The sequence below is a fragment of the Scyliorhinus torazame genome, chromosome X, assembly GCF_047496885.1.
Source record: "Scyliorhinus torazame isolate Kashiwa2021f chromosome X, sScyTor2.1, whole genome shotgun sequence".
Classification (NCBI taxonomy): Eukaryota; Metazoa; Chordata; class Chondrichthyes; order Carcharhiniformes; family Scyliorhinidae; genus Scyliorhinus; species Scyliorhinus torazame.
Window position 1 is genome coordinate 32,754,748 of NC_092738.1, and position 25,196 is coordinate 32,779,943.

General features: G+C 47.2%; 1 protein-coding gene across 2 annotated transcripts; it reads left to right on the forward strand.

Moving 5' to 3' along the window:
- The first annotated feature begins 231 nt into the window (after positions 1-231).
- cyp27b1 (cytochrome P450, family 27, subfamily B, polypeptide 1) lies at positions 232-24,732 on the forward strand. 2 transcript variants are annotated; one of them, XM_072494016.1, is made up of 10 exons: positions 232-318; positions 406-556; positions 6,072-6,262; positions 10,519-10,715; positions 13,148-13,348; positions 15,940-16,103; positions 16,487-16,653; positions 17,208-17,289; positions 19,583-19,780; positions 20,463-24,732. In XM_072494016.1, the coding sequence occupies exons 2-10, from the start codon at positions 419-421 to the stop codon at positions 20,574-20,576; spliced, it is 1,452 nt and encodes a 483-aa protein (XP_072350117.1). In that variant the 5' UTR covers positions 232-318; positions 406-418; the 3' UTR covers positions 20,577-24,732. The 2 variants fall into 2 exon arrangements, with proteins under 2 accessions (XP_072350117.1, XP_072350116.1); XM_072494015.1 differs by lacking the exon at positions 232-318 and having other exon boundaries at positions 376-556.
- Positions 24,733-25,196: the final 464 nt, after the last annotated feature.

A 25,196-nucleotide genomic window follows, 5' to 3' on the forward strand; every position in this document is an offset into this window, starting at 1 on the left:
TAAATCTTAAAATGCACACATTTCAGGGTTATTTTTCCCTCTGCTATTTTATTTCCACTACATTTCCTTGACCCCCATTCCTCCTGCACAGAGCTCCACTTCGCCCTGGGATTGTTGCTGTGATTCCTTTAATGACCCTTTAAATATCTGGCAGATTGTTCAGAGCAACCAAACCTGTTTGACAACCCTGATTGGCTCGATGTAATATTAATCTCCAGACTCAGCTCTGGATTGGTCGAATATATAGGAGCCTTTCTCCGCCGGCAAGCTTGGGTGAGCAGCCAGCGTTGTAGCAATATAAAGACCATCAGAATGAAGGTGAGGATTGTTGTAGTGCTTTATTTACTGGATGTTTGCAATGGCATTAGTCCTAAAGATGGTAAACCGATTCCCTGTGTATTGCAGGTACGTTGCAGAAATGGTGAAATCTGCCCTGCACAAGAAACCGAAGCGAAAGAGCTTGAGAACTGTGGCCGAGATGCCGGGTCCTAGCGCTGTGCAGTTTGCCTACGATCTGTTCTTTAATAAAGGGCTGGCCCGGTTACATGAGCTTCAGGTAAGGACAACGTGTGAAACTCTGCAGCGAGGCATTTGTACATCTGGAATTTAAGTGGAGAGCCAGGATTGAACAGTGGTACTATGAAATAAAAACAAAAAGGTCTGGCAGCATGTGTGGAGAGGGGGAGCAGAGTGAAGGTTTCAGGCACGGGTATGACTTCGGAACTGCAGTTGTACATTGGAATCTGGATGGAGAGTTACTGTATAAAGAATGAAATGAAATCGCTTATTGTCACAAGTAGGCTTCAATAAAGTTACTGTGAAAAGCCCCTAGTCGCCACATTCCGGCGCCTGTTCGGGGAGGCTGGTACGGGAATTGAACCCGTGCTGCTGGCCTGCCTTGGTCTGCTTTCAAAGCCAGCGATTTAGCCCGGGAATCTTGTCCATGATTCCCTCCTTTTCAAAGTTGAATAGACTCCATCCATGGCAGCATCTTAGTCATTTTTACTGTTAATTTTAAAAAGTTTTTTTCTTCATTTAATGTCTGTTTTAATATAAAAACCATTGATTTGAATATCTATCATTACAGTTTGTCCCCACTGACTTTTTAAAAATGTCCCTTTGTGACTGAATTTAAGAGCCTTTCTGGGCATAATTCCACTCTCTTCCTACATAACATGTCGGTCTTGGCTGAAGTTTCCAGATTATAGTAAGGATAATAATTATTACTAATTATAATGCTACACAATGCAAGGAAATTAGCAGCCTATTCGCTAATGGTCGTCATCTAAGCTGACAGAACAGTCAATGTGCTCTTAAAATCGTTCAACACCAAAGGCTATACAGCCAACTGGACCTGTGCTAGCCCTTTGAAAGAACTGTTTGATTAGTCCCCAGGCCCTGCTCTTTTCCCACCGTGTCCTGCAAATGTCTATTTTGGGTATATATTCAATTCCCTTTTGAAAGTAATTATTGCTTCTGTTACTACCACCCTTTAAAGCAGTACATTCCAGGGTTGCAACAACTCAAAATTGGAAAATCTGAATGCACCTCCCCTCGAGATATTTGCTAATTGTCTTAAATTGTGACCTCCGCTTACTGCCATCCTACCTGTGGAAATATTTTCTCCCTACCTCATAAAAACATCATAATTTTGAAATGATGCCAGCAACACATTGTGTGCATTTCTTTGAGATGTTTTTGTGACCCAATAAGTTTAAGTGCAGCCAAAGAGAAAATGCTGGGAAATCTCAGCAGGTCTGGCAGCATCTGTAGGAAGAGAAAAGAGCTAACGTTTCGAGTCCAGATGACCCTTTGTCAAAGCTGAGTTTAAGTGAAAGTCTTTTGTTCTCTTGTGTCTGATTGACCTTTGTTCCCGGTGTGTGATTTCATGCCCTGATGTGTCTGATTCTATGATTTTAGATGAAGTGGAGCTGATGTCGCCATCTCTCATACAAATGACTCCATGATTATGATCCTACCCAGGAGCACAGAATTACTCATTGTGCAAAGTTAAATGAATGCCAGACTGCATTTACACAGGAAGACCTTCTCTAAAATTAAAAGCAAAATTGTCAAATAATGCACATCACATTGTCACATCACTTGCCTGTGAGACAATGGCAAGTGGTGGACAGATTTCTGCTGCCGCTATTTTGCTAGACTGCTTGTCCAACATCCAGTCCTGGATGAGCTGACATTTTTAGAAGGAGACAATGACGTCAATGTCACTGGATTAGTAATCCAGCGGTCAGGCTAATGCTCTGGGGACGCAGGTTCAAATCCCACATGGCTACTGGAGGAATTTGAATTCCATTAGTAAATCTGAAATGAAAAGCTACTCTGTTGGTGACCATGAAACACGTGGTTAACTTTTAAATGTCCTCTGAAATGGCCGAGCAGAGTTACAAAGAACAAATAAAAGTACAGCACAGGAACAGGTCCTTTGGCCCTCCAAGCCTGTGCCGAACATGCTGCCCGACTAAACTACAATCTTCTACACTTCCTGGGTCCATATCCCTCTATTCTCATCCTATTCATGTATTTGTCAAGATGCCCCTTAAATGTCACTATCGTCCCTGCTTCCACCACCTCCTCCGGTAGCGAGTTCCAGGCACCCACTACCTTCTGTGTAAAAACTTGTCTTGTACATCTACTCTAAACCTTGCCCCTCGCACCTTAAACCTATGCCCCCCAGTAATTGACCCCTCTACCCTGGGGAAAAGCCTGACTATCCACTCTGTCTATGCCCCTCATAATGTTGTAGACCTCCTATCAGGTCGCCCCTCAACCTCCTTCGTTCCAGTGAGAACAAACCGAGTTTATTCAACCGCTCCTCATGGCTAATGCCCTCCATACCAGGCAAAATTCTGGTAAATCTCTTCTGCACCCTCTCTAAAGCCTCTACATCCTTCTGGTAGTGTGGCAACCAGAATTGAACACTATAGTTGTGTCAAACCACTACAAAAAGGCCAATAAGGAATTAAACTAGATGAACCACCAGCATCAACTTATGCACTGGCTTTGATTCTTCCTTGTCACTTTTACTCATCCAGTACTACAACCCTCCCAAGTTCTCTGCGTACCTACAATTCTGGCCCCTTGTGCATCCCCGACTTCCTTCACTCCACCATTGGTGGCTATGCTTACAGCTGCCTGAGACCTAAGCACTGGAATTCACTCCCTAAACACCTCTGCCTCACAAACTCGCTTTGCTACCTCTTTGGCCAAGTTTTTGGTCATAATATCTCCTTGTATGTAAAATTTTGTCTGAAAATATTCTTATGAAGCACCTTGAGACATTCTTCTAAGCTAAAGGTGCTGTACAAATCTGGAACCATAAACCCCTACAGTGCAGAAAGGCCATTTGGCCCATCGAGTCTGCACGAACCCTCTGAAAGAGCACCCGACCTAGGCCTCCTCCTCCTCCCTATCCCTGCAACCCCACAACCTGCACATGCTTGGACACTAAGGGACAATTTATTAAGGCCAATCCACCTAACCTGCACATCTTTGGACACAAAGGGACAATTTATCGTGGCCAATCCACCTAACCTGCACATCTTTGGACACTAAGGAACAATTTAACATGGCCAATCCACCTAACCTGCACATCTTTATATCTTGGAATATAAAAGCAGGGATGTACTTCTGAAGCTTTATAACCATTAGTTAGGCCCCATTTAGAATACTGTGAGCAATTTTGGGCCCCACACCTCAGGAAGGACATACTGGCACTGGAGCGGGTCCAGTGGAGATTCACACTGATGATCCCAGGAATGGTAGGCCTAACATACGATGAACGTCTGAGGATCCTGGGATTATATTCATTGGCGTTTAGGAGGTTGAGGGGAGATCTAATAGAAACTTACAAGATAATGAATGGCTTAGATAGGGTGGACGTAGGGATGTTGTTTCCATTAGCAGGGGAGACTAGGACCCGGGGGCACAGCCTTAGAATAAAAGGGAGTCACTTTAGAACAGAGATGAGGAGAAATTTCTTCAGCCAGAGAGTGGTGGGTCTGTGGAATTCATTGCCACAGAGGGCGGTGGAGGCCGGGGCGTTGAGTGTCTTTAAGACAGAAGTTGATAAATTCTTGATTTCTCGAGGAATTAAGGGCTATGGAAAGAGAGCGGGTAAATGGAGTTGAAATCAGCCATGATTGAATGGTGGAGTGGACTCGATGGGCCGAATGGCCTTACTTCCGCTCCTATGTCTTATGGTCCTATGGTCTTTGGACACTGAGGGACAATTTACCATGGCCAATCCACCTAACCTGTATATCTTTGGACACTAAGGGACAATTTAATAAGGCCAATCCACCTAACCTGCACATCTTTGGACGCGAAGGGACAATTTAGCACAGCCAATCCACCTAACCTGTACATCTTTGAACACTAAGGGACAATTTAACACGGCCAATCCACCTAACTTGCACATCTTTGGACACTAAGGGACAATTTAGCATGGTCAATCCACCTAACCTGCACATCTTTGGACTGTAGGAGGAAACCGGAGCACCCGGAGGAAACCCACGCAGACACGGGGAGAACGTGCAGACTCCGCACAGACAGTCACTCAAGGCCGGAATCGAACTCAGGTCCCTGGCGCTGTGAGGCAGCAATTTTAAATATGTTACCTTTTCACTTAAGCCAAACTGTGTAACCATTCCACTGCTTGGCTCGAAAGGAGGAGAACAAGGCTGAGCTTGAAGAGCATCTGGACTGTTTAACATAAAGGCCACTCGCAATTGTGCTGCAGAACCTGCAATATAAATCATGCATTGCTCTGCCCTGCTTCACAGCCTATAACAGTCAGCCTCAGAGCCATAGTGCAGTATAACTGAATCAATCACTGCAATTGTTTGTATTTACAGGATTGATCATTCAAATTTCTTGCTTTCGGTGAGAACTTGGGGATTTATTCTTGGCCAATCCACCTAACCTGCACATCTTTGGACACAAGGCCAGTCTTGTGCCTGTGCAAATATCTGACCCGCTTGTGTTAAATTCCTATTCAAATGCCTGCATTTGAAAAAGAACACAGCAGAATCAAGGATAACAACATTTAGTAAGGACAGCACGGTAGCACAGTGGTTAACACTGTTGCTTCCCTGTCCAGGGTCCCAGGTTCGAGTCCCGGCTTGGGTCACTGTCTGTGCGGAGTCTGCACGTTCTCCCCGTGTCTGCGTGGGCTTCCTCCGGGTGCTCCGGTTTCCTCCCAGTCCAAAGATGTGCAGGTTAGGTGGATTGGACATTCTGAATTCTCCCTCGGTGTACCCGAACAGGCGCCGGAATGTGGCGACTTGGGGCTTTTCACAATAACTTCATTGCAGTGTTAATGTAAGCCTACTTGTGACAACAAAGATTATTATTATAAAAGTAAAGTCGCCACAGTCCCAGATGACCATAAGCTGCTTTCCCCTTTGAGGGGGAGAGCTGACTGATGGTGATTTACTCTGAGGATCACCACAACTCGGGCGAAGGGCAAGGTTCATAAATAACCTCAGTTAGTACGGGAATTGAACCTGCGCTGTAGGCCTTGCTCTGCATCATGGACCAGCTGTCCCGCCAACTGAGCTAAACCAGACCCAAAAAACATTTAGCATTTGTATGGGAACAGTTCTTGGAAAATACAGTGCGTAGAATCAATCCTCCAAATGTTCTGTCATGGATGCTCGACCAAACTACCCATCTATCTGATATTTTAAGCAACGTTAAGTTCCTCCTATCTTTTGAGTTTAAAAAAACACATAAATATCGTTAATATCTCTTTACTCCTCAACACCCTCTTGCAGCAGATAGCAATCCAGTTCCTTTTTTTTAAAGACCATATTTTGACCCCAAACTGTCAGTGGGACTGTGTCTCACATGACCACTGCCCTGGAAGACTAGGATCTGCTTCTAACTAAATGAGCCCTGTTGTGTTGTTGAAGTTGGTTTATTCTGCAGCCCCTTTTGAAATTATTCTTGAAATGTCTTCAAGACCCTCTGACTCCATTTGAACTGGGAACTGAAGGGTTAAAGGATTGTACTGCCAGTGTCTTCACCCGCTTTGTATTCTTGTTTGTTAGTTGGAGGGAAAAGCAAAGTATGGCCCTGTGTGGAAGGCTCGTTTTGGGCCTATCCTGACCGTACACATTGCAGATCCAGCATTAATTGAACAAGTTTTGCGGCAGGAAGGGAAATATCCAATACGTTCTGAATTATCATCTTGGAAAAATTACAGACAATACAGAGGACATGCTTATGGGCTCCTCACTGCGTGAGTAGAACTAACTCAACAACTGACTTGAAACTAACTTGTGCGTGTTTGTTGCTATGTGAAACAGCCACCAAATGCAACCGATAGCTGGAGAATGTGGTTCTTCAACCGCTTGCATGAGGTGTTAAACGAAACAACAAAGTTTATATAGCACCTTGAGCTTATTAGAAAATCTCAAGACACTTCACAGGAGCCTGAATGCCTATCCCAGGGGTTCAGAGTTTCTGGCGCGATTTGGTGAAGAGCTATGAGTTCTCCTGGTATTCCAGTCAACATTCCTTTATTGAGCAAACATCACCACTGATCCCTCATGTTGTGGATTGTGGGATCTTGCTGTGCGCAAAACAGCTGCTGCATTGGCCTCCACGACGGCCATTATTGTTCAAAATGATTCCTTGTACGCGAGGGGTTTTGAAGTGTCTCTGAGGAACATCAGGTGCTATAGAAATACAAGCCTTTCTTTCTTTCTCAGCTGTACTGTCCCAGGGAGATGGGGGAGGGTGGGAGAGGAGGAGATGGAAAAGGAGAGGGGGAAGTTGGAACCGAGAGGAAATCCTGGCAGCTGTTACTTTAAATTTGACAGGCTTGTGAAAAAAACACAAAACATTAAAAATGCAACTGCAGGTCAGTTGCTGTCTGATAGATTAGCTTTGCTTCCTTATAATTCATACACAGCCCAGTTGCTTTTTCTTATGTCCACACAGAAGGACACTTCCACAGGCATGCTGTGAATGGAGATTCAGTGTTATAAAAACACACTTCAGGATGAACAATCAATTTACTGTAAATACTACAGATCACCACCATAGATTCTGGAGGTAGAAATCCAACTTGGTGGGCACCAAATGTTGGGCAGTATCACATCAGCCATCTGTTATATGCCTGCTTTATTTTCAGTCCTATTGAGAGTGTAACAGGCTGACTCACTACTACCCACTCTGTGCTATCTGCCAAATTCTACCCCCTGATCTCGATGAAGTATAGTTAATACCGACTATATATACACCTTGGGCTGCAAAGGTTTATTAAGTTAAACTTAATCAAAGTAGGATCACTAGACTGTAATTTAACAAAAAATAATTGACCTTTCACTTGTCTTTTTGAAACCTTTTCAAAATAAATGCCTCTCAAAACCTCCGGGTCTCTCCCATAACCGGGAGAGAAAGCATGTACATAATATGTCAGATATTTGCAATAGTGTTCCACCAGCCCCAGCTCTTCAATTGGCTGCCAAAGCAGAAATATCCCCACTTGTTGTTTTGGCATCTGAACTTGGAGAAAGGTAGCTTTCACAATGAGTGAGAAACTGGTAAAGGAAGCTGAGCAAACGTCGCTCACCATTCATCAAAGTTGATTGACTTGACAACCGGAACAAGAAGAGGCTAAATGGCTGCTTGAGTCACCTGCACTCTAATTCCATCTACCTGCCATTGCTCCATATCCCGTAATGGTTCACAAAAAAAATCTAGTAATCTCCGGTTTAAAGTTAACAATTGATCTAGCATCAAGAGCTGTTTGCGGAAGAGAGTTCCAAACTTCTTCCACCTTTTGTGTGGCAAAGTATTCCTAATTTCACTCCTGGAAGGAACACTGGTACCAACTGTGAAACACAGTGAACACAACATCTATTGAAATAATGACCTTCTTGATCTATGGAAGCCAACGGCACATTGATCTCTGAACTCTCCTACTTAGCTGCCGGGGAAAGAGACACTGCATTGACAAGTTAGTAAATAACACTGCCATAGGCAGGTGAGTGATCATATAAGGTCACTGCTCCTTTTGACTTCTGACCATTCTTGGATATTTTTATCATTTCCATAGGTCTGTTGCCTAGACCCAGAGGAAATTGTTGATTTTCCTTCCTTCTTCTGGGGCGGCACAGTGGCATTGCTGCCGAGGACACGGGTTCAATCCCAGCCCCAGGTCACTGTCCGTGTGGAGTTTGAACATTCTCCCCGTGTCTGCGTGGGTCTCACCCCCACAACCCAAAAAGATGTGTAAGGTAGGCGAATTGGCCACGCTAAATTGCCCCTTAATTGGGGAAAAAAAAGAATTGGGCACTCTAAATGTATAAAAAGAAAAAAAATAAGGTTTTCCTTCTTTGTTGTGAATGACTCGTTTCTTTTCGATCTTTGCCCAGGGTTTTATTTTTATCATAAAACAGAAGGGATTTGTCCCAAGTCCCTCAGTCATCAGCTGTAAGCAAAAAGAAGGAATGACTGAGCACGTCTGCTGTGTCTGTCCCTCGGCCAGGAGGTTGAAGAGCTGCATAATAACAGCTTCCAAAATGAGCCTTGCACTTACAGAATAGCTCCATGGTACGGGCTCAGCCCAATAGAAATCCAGCAAACAATTTACTTTGGAAAATAATTTTCTGCCAGGCAGTCAGGGGAAAAAAGCCGCTGTACTTTTCTTTGTTCTAACCTGTGGTGGAAACCAGACTAGGGGACCATAAATATAAAACAGACACTACTAAATTAAATTGGAAAATTCAGGAGAAACTTCTTCCCAGAGAGTAGTGAGAATGTGGGACTCGCTACAACAAGAAATAGTTGAGCTGAATAGCGTAGATGGAAGGTGAAGCTGGATAAACTATCATAATCTTTATTATTGTCACAAGTAGGCTTACATTAACACTGCAATGAAGTTACTGTGAAAAGTCCCCAGGCGCTATATTCCGGAGCCTGTTCGGATACACTGAGGGAGAATTCAGAATGTCCAATTCACCCAACAAGCACGTCTTTCTGGACTTCTGGGAGGAAACCGGAGCACCCGGAGGAAACCCACGCAGACACGGGGAGAACGTACAGACTCCACACAGACAGTGACCCAAGCCGGGAATCGAACCTGGGACCCTGGCGCTGTGAGGCAACAGTGCAAATCAATGTGCTACCGTGCCGCTCTTATGAACTCACGAGGCGGAAAGGAATAGGAGATTATGGCAGTTTCATATCAGGACCTTTTTTAAATATAAATTTAGAGTACCCAATTATTGTTTTTCCAATTAAGGGGCAATTTAGCGTGGCCAATCCACCTACCCTGCACATCTTTGGGTTGTGGGAGTGAAACCCACGCAGACATGGGGAGAATGTGCAAACTCCACACGGACAGTGACCCAGGGCCGGGATTCGAACCCGGGTCCTCAGCGCCGCAGTCCCAGTGCTAACCACTGCGCCACATGCCGCCCCTCCATATCAGGATCTTGAGCTGAAACTGACCAAATATTATCTTATCTCCAGCGTGAGGATTGAAGACATTTTATCCACTGAAGATGTCAGTTGAACACGGAATGATTTACCACAAAGGGCAGAGACTGCAGGATAAATTGGTCAACCTATCCCTTCCAACAGAGAACTGTGCTCAAATGGGGAAGAGGTCACATAATTGATGCCACCGTGTTGTAGTCACATCTCCAATACCTACTCCCTATTAGTGTCGCTCCCATCATCAGTTAATTTGCCTTTTGGATGAAACATTAAATTCTCCCTTGTTTCCTGGCCAATATTTATCCCAACATCACAGAAACAGATTATCTGGCCATTATCACATTGTGGGAGCTTGCTATGCACAAATTGGCTATCACCTTTCTTACATTATAACAGTGACTACACTTCCAAAAGTACATCATTAGCTATAAAACGCTTTGGGACATGCTGAGATTCTGAAAAGCACTACAGTATAAAAATTCAAGTTATGGTGCGGCACGGTGGTGCAGTGGTTAGCACTGCTGCCTCACGGCGCTGAGGACCCGGGTTCGATCCCGGCCCTGGGTCACTGCGGAGTTTGCACATTCTCCCCATGTCTGTGTGGGTCTCATCCTACCAGTAACTTCATTGCAGTGTTAATGTAAGCCTACTTGTGACAATAAAGATTATTATAAAAAGTGGATTGACCACACTAAATTTCCCCTTAATTGGAAAAAAAAAAGAATTGGGTACTTTAAATTTATTAAACAAAATGCAAGTTATTTCTTGTATAACATCTACTTAGAGGAAATGAAATAGGTATTTTTTAAAAGGGGGAATATAGAATAATGGAGTGCAAGAACAAGAAACTGGAATTAGATTAGATACTTGAAAAGAGCCCCAATACTGAGTCAAATGGCCTCTATCCTGTTGACCCGAGTATATTGGAACTGTCACTGGCCTCTTACCCTGCGAAAGATAATGATGGTTAATGTATATAAAGGCGACCTTGTGAGCTGTTGGCCATTGCTGCTATTTCTGCTGTGTTAAGGGATTTCTTTCTTGCAGGGAGGGGGAGGAGTGGCAGAATCTTCGCAGCATGCTCAGCAAACACATGCTGAAGCCAAAGGAAGTGGAGGCATATGACGGTGTGCTCAATGGGGTCGTCACTGACCTAATCTATAGGCTCCGACACCAACAGACCAAGAATGATGACGTCCTGGTGAAGGACCTGGCACAAGAGTTCTACAAGTTTGGATTGGAAGGTGAGGGGCTGAATACAGAAAGAGGGGAAGTGTCATTTTGGGGGCGTTTGGCAGGGTGTTTCCCACTGGCTTTTTGGCTGAGATCCAGACCTGTATTCATCCACACTTATTAATTTTTTGGGGACTTGGGAGGTTTCTCACTGGTCAATCCCACACTTCAAAATTTCAGTGGGGAACTAAACTCGCCGCTCAGACTGGCTCCTCAGAGAACAGGGCGCCATTTTGAAAGGGTGACCGAATCTCAAAGTGAGCTTGGGGGTTGTAGCGCACAAAGACTCCGTGAGACGAATAGAGTGAAGTCGATGAGGCTTTATTAAGCGTGTCTGTTCCCCCGCAGCTCGATAGTAAACTGGCCTGCGGGGGAAGACTCCGGCTTCTTATACTCCGCCTTCAGGGCGGAGCTAGAGGTCAACGGCCAACCAGGACCCGGGATCTGTCAGCCAATGACATTAGGGCTTCCAGTCCCACATGACCCCCAATACATATTACCACAGGGGTCCCCCACACCCTCCACCCACAGACAATGCGACCCCCTTCAGACATGGGCAACAACCTCGACCCCTGAGGGGCAACCTCTTTCCCCTCCCCGCCCATCAATAAAAGTTAGTGTGAATCCCCCCACCCACCCCACACCCATCCATCCTCATGGGCATCAGTGGCATCGTAACCCCCTCCCCCCAAGGGGCTGGTTTAGCAGAGTGGGCTAAACAGCTGGCTTGTCTAACAATGCCAGCAGCGCGGGTTCAATTCCCGTACCGGCCTCCCCGAACAGGCGCCGGAATGTGGCGACTAGGGGCTTTTCATAGTAACTTAATTGAAGCCTACTTGTGACAAGTTATTATTATTAAGTGAGCATACCCCACTATGGGGTCACTGATGCCCCCCCCCCCCCCAATTTTAGGCTCCCTCCCCCTTCATGTTCTCACCCTCCCCTTTAAGGACCCCCCCCTCCCCCCAACCTTCATAATGCCACTTTGTCCCCCCTTTCGTGGGCATGGTCCCCTCAGGCTCCACCCCTTGGCAGTCAACCTGGCACCTGGTCACTGCCCGGACACCCTGGCAGTGCCCTGTCTTGTGCCTGGCTACCTGGGGGGCTCCGGGTGATTGTGCCCTCATCCCGGCCGCACATATTTCGATGAGCCTAACGGTTGGTTTAAATATTATTACCCAGATCATGCCCAGCGAGGGCGGAATCCAGATCACGCCGTGGGCCGGGTGACCCGCATGTGGATTTGTGTCTGGCACCAGAATCAACACCAGGCACAACGCGGTGGGAAAATAGTGCCCTTTGTGTCTGAACTCATTTATTCCTTCAACCAACATCACTCAAACCGGTGATCTGGTCATTAACACACGTAACAGGTCGAAGCGGGGAAAGGAGGGCAAGAGGGGGGGTACAGAACAGGGAAGGTCTGTGTTAGGGTGGAGGCAGGAGAGATAAAAGGATGATGGTTTAAGGAAAAAAGGGGTGATAATGAAACGAGTAAAGAAACAAAAGATGTGTCCAGAAGTGGAAATAACAACAGCAGAATAATAAACAGTGCCTAATTCATGGGGGCAGGGGCGATGATTTGAAATTGTTGAACTTAATCTTGGGTCCACAAAGCAATAAAGTGCGAATTGAAAGATGAAGTGCTGTTCTCCAGTTTACATTGAGCTTCATTGAAACATTGTAGGAGGCTGAGGACAGAGAGATCAGATTGGGTTTGTGTGTGTGGGGTAGGGAGGGAGGGAGAGGGGGGTTAGAAATAAAGTGACAAAAAGTAACGTTGGCCTGCGCACACAGGAAACCAATGGACCCAAGCAGGATAGAGCAGCTCAGGGAGTTCATAAAAAAGGCCCTCTGTCAATTGTCACAGAATCACAGAATAATGCAGCGCAGACAAGGCCCATCGAGTCTGCACCAACACGTGAAAAAAACACCTGAGCTGTCTTCCTAACCCCATTGGCCAGCACTTGGTCCATAGCCTTGAATGTTGTGATGTTCCAAGTGCCCATCCAGGTACTTTTTAAAGGATGTGAGGCAACCCGCCCCTACCCCTGTCCCAGGCCGTGCGTTCCAGACCCTCACCGCCCTCTGGGTAAAAAGGTTTTTCCTCAAATCCCCTCCTAAACCTCCTGCCCCTCACCTTGAACTTGTGTCCCATTGTAACTGGCCCTCCAACTAAGGGGAACAGCTGCTCCCTACCCACACAATCGTGTCCACCTCGATCAGGTCGCCCCTCCGTCTTCTTTGCTCCAGAGAAAACAACCCAAGCCTGTCCAACCTCTCTTCATAACTGAAATGTTCCACCCCAGGCACCATCCTGGTGCCAGAACTAGCAGAATAGCGTGCTAAACCAGTTAGCCCCAAATAATGTTTTGAGATTACGGAGCTAGTTTTTAAACTTTCACAAGGATTCATCTCTGCCCATCTCTACTCATTCTTCCAGGCATCTCTTCAGTCCTCTTTGAGACACGGATTGGCTGCCTCAAGGCTGATGTTCCGAAAGAAACCGAAGATTTTATACAGTCAATTAACACCATGTTTCAAATGACACTCATCACTATGGCGATGCCAAAGTTTCTACATAAAATCCATCCAGAACCCTGGCAGAAATTCATCGTATGCTGGGATTACATGTTCGCTTTTGGTATGTGAGATGCTTTGTTGGTGTGGCAGATCTGTTCAATGTGTTGAGGCCGAGGAAGTGGGGAGGGATGGACGAAGAATGTTGTTTATGTTTTCACCACAAGGGGCAGACTATAACATTGCCTCACCATTTAACATCCAGGCCGGGATTCTCCGGGTCGGAGAACCCCCGGAGGGAGGCGCGAATCCCGCCCCGACGATGGCTGCCCTATGCTTCGGGGGCCGGCAGGAGTCCCGCCATGCCGGTCGGGGGGCCGTTGACAGCCCCCCCCCCCTCCCCCGGCGATTCTCCGGGCCTCTGGCCGTCCATTTTTGGCCAGTCCCGCCGGCGTGAATTACTCCCCTCACGCACTGTGGGACCTGGCAGATGAGTATGCAGGGGCAGTCCTGGGGGGGGGGGGGGGGGGGGGGGGCGTGGGCGTGGGGGGGGGGGGGGGGGGGGGGGGCATTGGGGGGGGGGGGGATCCGACCCCTGGTGGCCTGACCCGTGATCGGTGCCAACCGATCTGTGTGTGGACCTGTTCCCTGGGGGACTTCTTTCCTCCGCGCCGGGCCCCTGTAGGGCTCCGCCATATTGCCCGGGTGCCGGCGCGGAGAAGGGAACCCCCGCGCATGCACGGAAATACGCCGGCCGGTCTGCGCATGCGTGAGATCACGCCGGCCAGTCCGCGCATGCGCAAACTCGCGCCGGTCCTTTGGCGCCGGCTGGAGCGACGCCAACCCCTCCGGCGTCCACCTAGCCCCCTAGAAAGGAGAGGATTCCTCACCTTGGGGGGGCCATTGACGCCGGAGTCATTGGTGCCGGTTTCCCGCTGGCGTGGGGACATAGCCCCATTTTCACAGAATCGCGCCCATAGTGTCTGAGATCCACTTTCTGCCTAAAAGTAAAACCCGATCCCAGTGTGTCGGTGTCCTGTTTTATACATCTAAATTGTGACGGGGACTGTCTCCACTGGATTGGATTTGCTGATTGTCACGTGTACCGAGGTACAGTGAAAAGCATTTTTCTGCGAGCAGCTCAACAGATCATTAAGTACATACACAATGGGGCAACACAAGGTCCATAATGGAAATACATAGATACTGGCATCGGATGAAGCATACAGGGTGTAGTGTTAATGAGGTCAGTCCATAAGAGGGTCGTTTAGGAGTCTGGTGACAGTGGGGAAGAAGCTGTTTTTGAGTCTGTTCGTGTGTGTTCTCAGACTTCTGTATCTCCTGCCCGATGGAAGAAGTTGGAAGAGTGAGTAAGCCGGGTGGGAGGGATCTTTGATTATACTGCCCGCTTTCCCCAGGCAGCGGGAGGTGGTGGCGCCCTTTGCATCCCCCGGAGAGACGTGCCCATGGTGGAAGTGACACGTGACCATGGTGGAAGTGACACGTGACCTGCGGCATAGCTCACTGATTGCTTCCCTTGTAAAGCAAAGTATCTGCAAGCTCTGTCTCCAAGGTAACTGGAAGTAGGAGGGGTTCAGTCATGTGGTGCAGATCCCAGAGGGTGTGTGGTGCTGTGAACCTTGAATGCTGCCTCTCTCGGTCATTGCTTCTCCTCCGGTAAACAAAGCTACAGTGTAAAAACTATGATGCCTTCTTTACAATTGGGGATAGGAGGAAAGGAGTCCGTTAGCTGGATGGTGAGAGGGAGGCAGTGGCGTAGTGGTATTATCGCTGGACTAGTGACCCAGAGTCATGTTCTGGGAATCCGGGTTCGAATCCCGCCATGGCAGATGTTGAAATTTGAATTCAATAAAAATCTGGAAATAAGGAATCAATTATGGTAAAACCCCATCTGGTTCACTAATGTTCTTTAGGGAAAGAAATCTGTTGTCCTTACCCGGTCTGGCCTACATGTGACTCCAGATCCACAGCAATGTGGTTGACTCTTCAATACCCTCGGAGATGGGCAACAAATACTGGCCCAGCCAGCAACGTCCACAACCCATGACCGAATTTTTAAAAAATAATGCCAACCGTGCTAGTTTAATCCTTCTACCAGCTGAGGTAGTTGTTGGGGCCTACTTCCTCACCTTGCCCCATAGTAATATATCAACTCTTGGACAATGAGGATGCAACATTGCCCTATGTTGCATCATAGGGCAATGTTGCATCCCCACGGCATGTTCGTTGGCGGCAGGAGGCCGCGCGCTGTTGGCCGGCGGTAGGATCTTCTGGGATTTCCCATTGAATCCATCCCAAGCCACTGGGAAATCTGCGGCGGGGGTGCACTGTCAGTGGGACCGGAAGATCTCGCTGGCGTGAACAGCCGGAAGATCTCACCCATAGTGTGAGAGAGAGGGCATGGGAGCGGATGGCAGTCCCACAGTAGAAGGCACAAAGGCAGATGGTAAAGCGGCTGTTATAAGCACAGGAGGAGACCGCTTGGCTGTCACTGACTCTGCCTTGCTATTGACTCAATATGCAAGGGATTGTGTACAATCCTACTTGGAACAGTAGACTGTGCCAGGAGCAGTAATGGGTTTAGTCCCTCGAGGTTGCTATTCCAGTGGAGATTCACTGTAGTTAGCGGTGGTCAGAGAAAGTGTTGCTCTGCCTGGCCCTTATCCTTGCACTTAACTTGCAATTATTTTGCAGCTAAAGGACACATAGACCGGAGGATGGCCGAAATTCAACAGAAACTGGCAAGAAGGGAGCCAATTGAGGGGAAGTACCTGACCTACTTCCTGTCGTCCCAGAATCTGCCCATGAGAACCATTTATGGCAACGTCACGGAATTGTTACTTGCCGGTGTGGACACAGTAAGCGCTCGTCGCCATTAGTTCTTGTGGGTTTCAGATTCCATAAAATCCAGCAGGGGTAATTTTAACAGACTCACTGGGCGGGACACTCGTTCACCCTACCAAATATTACCGTCTGTCGACACGGCTGGTGACAGACTATTCCACCACCGAGGCATCGCACCCATTTCCAGTCCAGTTTCCTGCCAAAGGTGAGGGCTGTCATTGGTGAATGGCTTCTCACATAACCTGAGGATGTTTAATGCATTTGTAACACCGCAGTTGAGAACTGACAGCAGAGTCTGATGGTTGACTTTCACATCTTTATGACTCATTGCTACACTCGGTGGTTGGCCTCGTTCTCACACCCTGACCCGTGTTCCCTCTCTCTCTCTTTCCCGTAGATTTCCGGCACAATGTCGTGGACACTATACGAGTTGTCCAGGCACCCAGGCGTTCAGGCAGACCTGCACCGAGAAATCAAAGAGACAGTTGAAGACAAGCCGATCCCCTCTGCTGCTGACGTGGCAAAGATGCCCCTCATGAAAGCTGTTGTGAAGGAAGTACTGAGGTGAGGTTAAAGAATGAGTGTTGCTAATCTGCAAATGTGGGTGTCCCTTCAATATCCTCTGTCCACTCTTCCAGTATCCAGGGATTTGTGTCTGGAAGGCTGCAGTCACAAATAGCGACCTGAAAATAAATTGCAAAATTGTGTTTTATTGGGGAAACAAATAGTGGAGGTGATCATCCAATAAGAGAAAGCTCACTGGCCTTTCACCTGTAGAGAATGAGCTTGAATGTGTTGGGAATTTTCCAGAAGTGTAATTTCTTTTTGACATGGCTGGTATGGGAAATGGGCAAGTGATAGTTGGGACGTTGTTCTGAAGTTGGAGCAGAGGCAAGTTGACGGCACAGAATGAAGGGGACAGGACGTGTCGTTTCCCAGCTGGGCAGAGCCTGATGTTGACACTGGTCAGAAGCAAAGAAAGTATTCATCTCCCAAGTGTACACTTCCATCGTCAGAAAGACAAAAACAGTCATGAGAGAAATGACTGCTGACATCAGGAACACACAAGGAAATTCTTACTGAAACATAGGTGTAATTAACATTTTTCCACCTTCTAGGCTTTATCCAGTAATCCCAGGTAACGCTCGTGTCATTCCAGATAAAGATATCCAAATTGGAGAATATATCATTCCTCAAAAGGTAAGCAGCGTAGAGGCTGGTAAGATTGTTTAAATCCAGAGGGCGTGGGAGTTCCCGTTTGTCAAGGCCCTAAACTCTGTAATTCCCACCCTAAACCTCTCTCCTGATTGGATTTATTGGTGACCACCCCCTGGTTTTGGATTCTCCCAAAAATTGGAAATATCTCCACGCCTACCCTTTCATAATCTTAACTTGTACCATATCAAATCTCTTTACAAGATCTCTAGTATGTATGTGAAATAATATACAGTCGATCCTCACTTAACGTTGCAGTTGTGTTCCTGAAAAGTGCAACTTTGTGTGAAACAACTTTAAGTGAATCCTGTTTTCCCATTACAAACAATGTTAAAGCTGTAGTTAGGTTCTGTAGGATATTTCTTGTCAGACAAAAAAACATGAAAACATTATACCCTGTTCATTCCTAAATTCCTACATTTGTAAATGGAATAACTTTTAAAATGAATTTAAAAATATAAAAGAAACGTGCTAACTCCTTTCTAATTGCCTCCCGTTCACAGGGCTCTCCCACCCTGACCCTTCCCCGGGCTGATCCTCCAGCTCACCAAATCCCTCCAGCTTACCAACTCACTCTCCCGAACACTCGCTGTGAGCGAGGGCTCAGAAGAGAACATAGAACATACAGTGCAGAAATGAAATTAAATGAAAATCGCTTATTGTCACAAGTTGGCTTCAAATGAAGTTATTGTGAAAAGCCCCTAGTCGCCACATTCCGGCGCCTGTCCGGAGAGGCTGGTACGGGAATTGAACAGGAGGCCATTCGGCCCATTGAGTCTGCACCGACCCACTTAAGCCCTCACTTCCATCCTATCCCGGTAACCCAATAACCCCTCCTAACCTCTTTGGACACTAAGGGACAATTTAACATGGCCAATCCACCTAACCTGCACATCTTTGGACACTAAGGGACAATTTATCATGGCCAATCCACCTAACCTGCACATCTTTGGACACTAAGGGACAATTTATCATGGCCAATCCACCTAACCTGCACATCTTTGGACTGTGGGATGAAACCGGAGCAGCCGGAGGAAACCCACGCAGACACGGGGAGAACGTGCAGACTCCACACAGACAGTGACCCAGCGGGGAATCAAACCTGGGACCCGGGCGCTATGAAGCCACAGTGCGAGCCACGTGTGCTGCCCTACTGGGGTGGCAAGAGGAAAGAAGCAAACATGTGCTCAGGAGGGTCAGGGAGGGTGTGACCAAATGGGAGAGTTGGCAAGCAGGAGAGAGTTGGAACGCGGAAGAGTCTGGAGTGAGCAAGGCCACTCCCAAATGGCACCAATTGGGTCACGCGATGCTACGTCATTCCAGGCGTGAAATAACACTGAAGCAAAAGTCTCAATGCTAAGCGGGAATACCGTCACCATTATATTTGCAACGTGAATGTGGACGGACGCTTAATGAGGGAATTTAAAATGGGGATTCTGTGCATAAAATAGCAAATGAAATAAGATGACACAAGTGATTCTCACATTGAGCAGCAAAATCAGTCATACCCTGGGCAGCAAGGTGGCGCAGTGGTTAGCACTGCTGCCTCATGGCGCCGAGGTCCCAGGTTCGATCCTGGCTCTGGGTCACTGTTCGTGTGGAGTTTGCACATTCTCCCCGTGTTTGCGTGGGTTTTGCCCCCACAAAAATGTGCAGCGTAGGTGGATTGGCCACGCTAAATTGCCCCTTAATTGGAAAAAATGAATTGGGTACGCAAAATTTTTTTTTTAATGAAAAAAAAAAAAATCAGTCATAACCAACACCTTGACACAGCAGATCAGTAAAAAAAAACTTCAGAAGAATCCGGCAAATAGAGATTTGTTCTTCACTAATCTTGGAAGTTGTGACCTATGTATACTTTGTGGAAGGACAGCACGGTAGCACAGTGGTTAGCACTGCTGCCTCACTGCACCAGAGGCCCGGGTTCAGTTCCAGCCTTGGGTAGCCATCTGTGTGGAGTTTGCATGTTCTTCCTGTGTCTGTGTGGGTTTCCTCCGGGTGCTCCAGTTTCCTCCCATAGTCCAGGGATGTGCAGGTTAGGTGGGGCTATGGGGATAGGGTGGGGGAGTGGCCTAGGTAGAGTGCTCTTTCAGAGGGTCGGTGCAAATTTGAAGGGCTGAATGGCCTCCTTCAGCTCTGTAGGGGTTCTGTGACTTCTACTTGAGTTAGAGTGCACGGGAATACTCCTGCACCCTCCTGATAGCCATGTGCTCTGATAGCTTATCATTGTTCGAATGGTGCTCTGATGATTCTGAATGGTCTTCACTCTTCTATGCAGACCCTGATTACTCTGTGTCATTATGCAACATCACGAGATCAGGAAATCTTTCCCAATCCTGACTGCTTCCAGCCCAAGCGATGGCTTCATAAGGATCAGAGGTTTCATCCCTACGCATCCATCCCATTTGGATTTGGGAAGCGAAGCTGCATTGGAAGAAGAATTGCAGAGTTGGAGATATACCTGGCACTGGCTCGAGTAAGTTGGGGAATTTAGGATTTGCTGGGCAGAATAGAAAATGGGTTTATTGTTTCATGGCTATACTTAATAGATGGGAATGGAATAGTTGTAGCTGACGTGCAAGATCTGTATTGGTTGTTTTTTCACCATTTGGGTTCAATGGTGGTTTTACCAATAATTAGGAATGCGATGAGGCCATTCAACCCTCGAGCCTGCTGCACCATTCTGTCACATCATGGCTGATTTGGCCCAACTCAACATGATTTTCCCACCTTTGCTCCATATCCAACAAATCGACCAATCTAAGCTTGACAACACCAATTATCTGTCAACACGCACATTTGTTTTGTGGGAGAGAATTCCTGATTTTCATGACCCTTTTTGTGAAGAGGTGCGTCCCGATTTCCGCTCGACAGCCTGGCTTGAATTTGAAGATTATGCCACCTTGCTTTGGACTCCGCCCACCAGAGAAATTATTTCTTCCTATCCACCCGATCGACCTTTAATATTTGACATACTTGAGCAGATCACCCAAAAGCTCAAAGAAAACACCCGATCCTCACAATTTAACTCTCGTAAGTCTTGATATAATTCTGATGAGTGTAATGTCCTCTGGTGGAGAGTCTGTATACAGTCAATGTGAAATCTTTCTCCAGTGAAGAAACTGTGGTGGTGTAATTTACTTGTCTTTTTTTTTCAGATTCTGATCCACTTTGAGGTGAGACCAGAGTTCAAGGGCAGCATTGTGAAACCAATGACTCGAACTCTGCTGATGCCACAGCAGGAGATCAATCTCCAGTTTATTGACAGATGAATGTGTCCACTGTGAACATTTTTCACATTCACATTATGCGAAAAGGATGCAAGGCCTTTGATTTCAAACCTCTGAAGTCTCACAGGGCTGTTTAGTAGTTAAAATTCAGAAATTAAACTTGTCAAATCAGGCTATCACTTTTATCCAGAACTTTTGATGGACAATCTTGAGTGGACCTGCGACAGACCAGGGTCCTTGAAGTACTGCAGAAGACATTGCTACTTGTCTCAATGTTGAATCCATGAATATGACTTTTGCAGCCCAACAGCTCGGCCTTTTTGAGGACCACAGGTCCTGTGTGCTTGAGGTAATTGGAGAAAAGAACGAGTGTCGTATTTACATAAGCACCATACCATGTCTGAGAAAAATATCAATGTTTCACAATCAACTACCTCAAATTACAGTGACCATTTTGTCTGGAAACCCGGAAGTTATTCTGCTTCATGAAAGATCCCACAAACAGTAAAGTTACAGGAATAGTATTTATTACCTGGAATATGCAGGCAGGTGGAAAAAAAATTGTAATTTACCCTGGGCTAGAGGAGCTTCACCTCCCCGAAAAAGTCGGCATGGAGTTGACATCAGCCCACCCTGCAGCCACGCTGTGGGTGGGCTTAAAATGGCCATGTAGGACTTCCATCCTTCATTGGGGAAGAGGTCCCACTCTCTGGAGCTTCTGGCAGCTCCATCAGTCTGGCGCCAAGTAGCTACTGCTGGAACTGCAAGAAGGCGACAGAAAAGGCCCATGGGGGCAGCACAGTGGCGCAGTGGTTAGTGCTGCTGCCTCACGGCGCCGACGTCCCAGGTTCGATCCAGGCTCTGGGTCACTGTCCGTGTGGAGTTTGCACATTCTTCCCGTGTTTGCGTGGGGCTCACCCCCACAACCTAAAGAGTGCAGGGTAGGTGGATTGGATATGCTAAATTGCCCCTTAATTGGAAAAAATTAATTGGATACTCTAAATTTAAAAAAAAAAGCAAAGGCCCATGGCTCCCCAAAGCTGGTAAGCCTGGGATCTTGGGAAGTTGATTGGTTGGATTTAAGGCTGGGGTAGGGGTTTGATCTTAAGCGGGCTGACCACCCTAGGCCCCCAATGCACAAAGGGACACCTGCAGAAGATTGAAACCCCTTTCCATCCCACACTTAAAGGCTCCATGTCGGACTGGCCACTCCTACCCAGGTGCCCACGCCAGATATTTTATGATGTGGGCAGGGTATCATCATGACAATTGGCTTTGACAATGAGCCGAATTGAAGCTTGAATACCCATTTGAATATGGTATGAAGGCTGCTGGTTTTGACATGCCGTGTATTAGGAATGTGGTGGGGTGGGCAGCCACCCTATTTTACATGCCCCTTTGCCAGAAAGATGCCCACTGGGGGAGATAGAGCTATGCAGCCCGTTGAGTCTAATTTTATTATTGGGTTGCAGTGCTGAGGGCATAGATGCATTGGCAAAGTCAAGAGTTTTTTTTTTTTTTATTTTATTCTCCTTTTTCATATTTTCTCCCACATTTACATCCATCAACAATAAACAATAATCAGCAAGATATGTCAGTCCCCATAATAACAACAACGATCCCATCTACCCACCAACCCCCAAACCTCAACCCGCATGTTTACATAAACAAATGACAAAAAGGAATCAGGGATTACCCGTAGTCACCCTTAATCTTACACAGCTCCCGCGCCCCCCCCCCCCCACCCCAACCCCAGGTCTCCAGCTCCTCCCGTCCACTGCCTCTTGTAAAACTCCTCCTCCCAACCTCGGTTCCTTCCCCCCAACTTTCCACCCCGGCTAGACCACTCGGACCCTGCCAGGCTCCGATGGCCGTAGCCCCTCCCCCCCACCTCACTCCCGTTCACTGGCCGGCTTAAACCGGCCAGCGTGGAGGCCCCCGCCCGGGTCCCTTTCCCACTTGCCCGGCCCTAGGAAAGCCCAAAGATCCCCTTTTAGCACACAAACCCCGCATATCCACCTACACCCCAAAGAGTCCTCATTTCGAGTGAAAGTCCCGTCCCTTCCCTTGTCCAAATATATACAACATTGGCTCCTTTAGTCTCTACACCCGCGCGCAGTGATACAAAAAAGAAGAAAATACAGTCATGAGGTTACATTGGCACATGGCCATTCCTCAATTTGTCAGTTCTGCCACAGTCCTTCTGCTTTCGCAAACTCCTCCGCTGCTTCCGCCGTTCCAAAATAAAAGTCCCTGAGCTTGTAAGTCACCCTCAGCTTCGCTGGATATACAATGCCGCACCGCACCTTGCTAATGTACAGTACCCTCTTCACCCGGTTGAAGGCAGCCCGCCTCCTTGCCAGCTCCACCGTAAAGTCCTGGTATACACTGATACCAGCTCCAGCCCACTGCACCACCCGCTTCTGCTTGGCCCAGCTCAGGACCTTCTCCTTCACCCTGTACCTACGGAAGCACAGAGTCACTGCCCTTGGCGGCTCACTCGCCTTTGGTACAGGCCTCCACGACCGATGAGCCCGATCCAGTTCATATCGGGAGGGATCCTCCCCCTCCCCCAATAGTTTTGCCAACATCGTGGCAAAATACTCAGTCGGCTTCGGTCCTTCAACTCCTTCGGGCAGCCCCACAATCCTCAAATTCTGTCGCCTGGATCTGTTTTCCAGGTCTTCCATTTTTCCTCGCAGATCCTTGTTAATCTCCATCACCTTCCGCATCTCCTTCCCCATCGAGGTAAGTTGATCACCGTGCTGCAATAACGTCTCCTCCACTTCCTTCAGCGCCTCCCCTTGCTCTCGCACCTCCGCCACTGCGCTCGCCACCTCCGTCCTCACCGGGGAAACCGCCTCCTCCACCAACACACTCAAAACCTCCCTCATCTCCTTCCTCACCGTCTCCATGCATTTCGCAATCTGCGCCAACTGCTTTTCTAATTCCGCAGCCATCACCTTGGTTATTTCTTCAGCCGTAAGCAGTGCAGCCTTCCCTGGTGCTCCAGCCTCCATTTTTCCTGGTGACCCCGCGGTGACCTTTCCACTCCCCGACGGACCTTCAGCTGTTTTTTTTTCCGGCCGTTTTCTTGCTCACCCTCGACATTTTTCTTTGTTCTTTTTTTCCTCCTGTGTCTTCACTGTGCCTCCTCCGTGCCTTCTCCCTGCTTCTGCCGCCTCCGTGGACCCTGGGACCGGGCTTAAAGCCCCGAAAATGCCGTTGCCGAACGGGAGCTCTCCATTGTGCGGCCGCCTCCCGCCCGCCGTCACCGGAAGTCCCCAAGTCAAGAGTTTTTAATAAGTCTCTCTGACTCAGTGGTATGGTCCTCCCCTTCAGAGTGGTTCTATATTATAAATTTGATGCAGATTAGTTAATTGAGATAATTAATGATTTTTTAAAAATCCCCATCCCCCCAAAAGCTTCCCTCCAGTCCCAATTATCCTAGTAAATAGAAGAACTTCAATCCAGGGACTTAGCAATCAGTGGCTGAAGTGGTGACCTTGAGAGGGCAGTACCTTTGCCAGAAACCTATTTGAAAACAGGAAGGTGAATAACATGTCTGGATCAGTTGGGTACAAATAATTTTTATTTAAGTTCCAGAGTGATTTGTTACAGAACTTCAACCAATGGCTGAAACGTATCCCAACAGACAACCCCTTTCCCTGACCAAAATTGTCATCAGTGTCCATTTAATGTTAGTTTTAGTGTCCTGATCACTGCCCAATTTGAGCATTGTTTTTTTACTTTAGTTTAAAAACAATTTTAAATAAATTTAAAGCACCCAATTATTTTTTTCCAATTAAGGGGCAATTTAGCGTGTTCAATCCACCTACCCTGCACATCTTTGGGTTGTGGGGGTGAGACCCACGCAAACACGGGGAGAATGTGCAAACTCCACACGGACAGTGACCCAGAGCCGGGATCGAACCTGGGACCACGGAGCCGTGAGGCAGCAGGGCTAACCCACTGCGCCACCGTGCGGCCCATCTTTTTTTAATTTAAAACTTTAATTTATTTTTTGAAGAAAAATTTGGGGATTTCTCCTCACTTTGTTGCTAAGACACCATTCCATCGGTGTGTGTTGTATGTTTGATTGGCTGTGTGTAATGGTGTACATTATTTTGAAATGATGCTTTTTTGGTACATGCGTAATTTAATTATCAATCTGAATAAAAATGCTTTAGAATTATAATTTTTGTCTGTTTGCAATGAGATTATCCAGTTACAAACCAATATGTATTCACTTCCATTATCTATTGCAACCCTGATTGGGAAACAGGTTAACTGCAATCTCGACAAAGTCACCCCCTGCCAACAATATCTAAATTCCGAAACATGCGACATCCTCACTACTTTTTTCCAGGGGCCAAGATGCTACATTCTGCTCCACGCATGTTTTTCAAAATTTCTCTGTGTGGGAGGCCCTCTGTAAATACTGACACGTTCCTGGCAACTTTCTGTAAATACTGAAGCATTACCAGGGACGCCCTGTAAATACTGACACACTCCTGCAGGGAGCTCCTGTAAGTACTGACACACTCCTGGCAACCCTCTCTAAATACTGGAGCATTACCAGGGACCCCCTGTAAATACCGACACACTCCCCAGGGACCCCCTGTAAATACTGACACACACCCTGGGACCCCTGTAAATACC

Coding starts and splice junctions, on each gene's coding strand:
- cyp27b1 (XM_072494015.1), top strand. CDS start 377: ATGGTAAACCGATTCCCTGTGTATTGCAGGTACGTTGCAGAAATGGTG. Junction 10,716..13,147: donor CTACAAGTTTGGATTGGAAG/GTGAGGGGCTGA, acceptor TCATTCTTCCAG/GCATCTCTTCAGTCCTCTTT. Junction 13,349..15,939: donor GGATTACATGTTCGCTTTTG/GTATGTGAGATG, acceptor ATTATTTTGCAG/CTAAAGGACACATAGACCGG.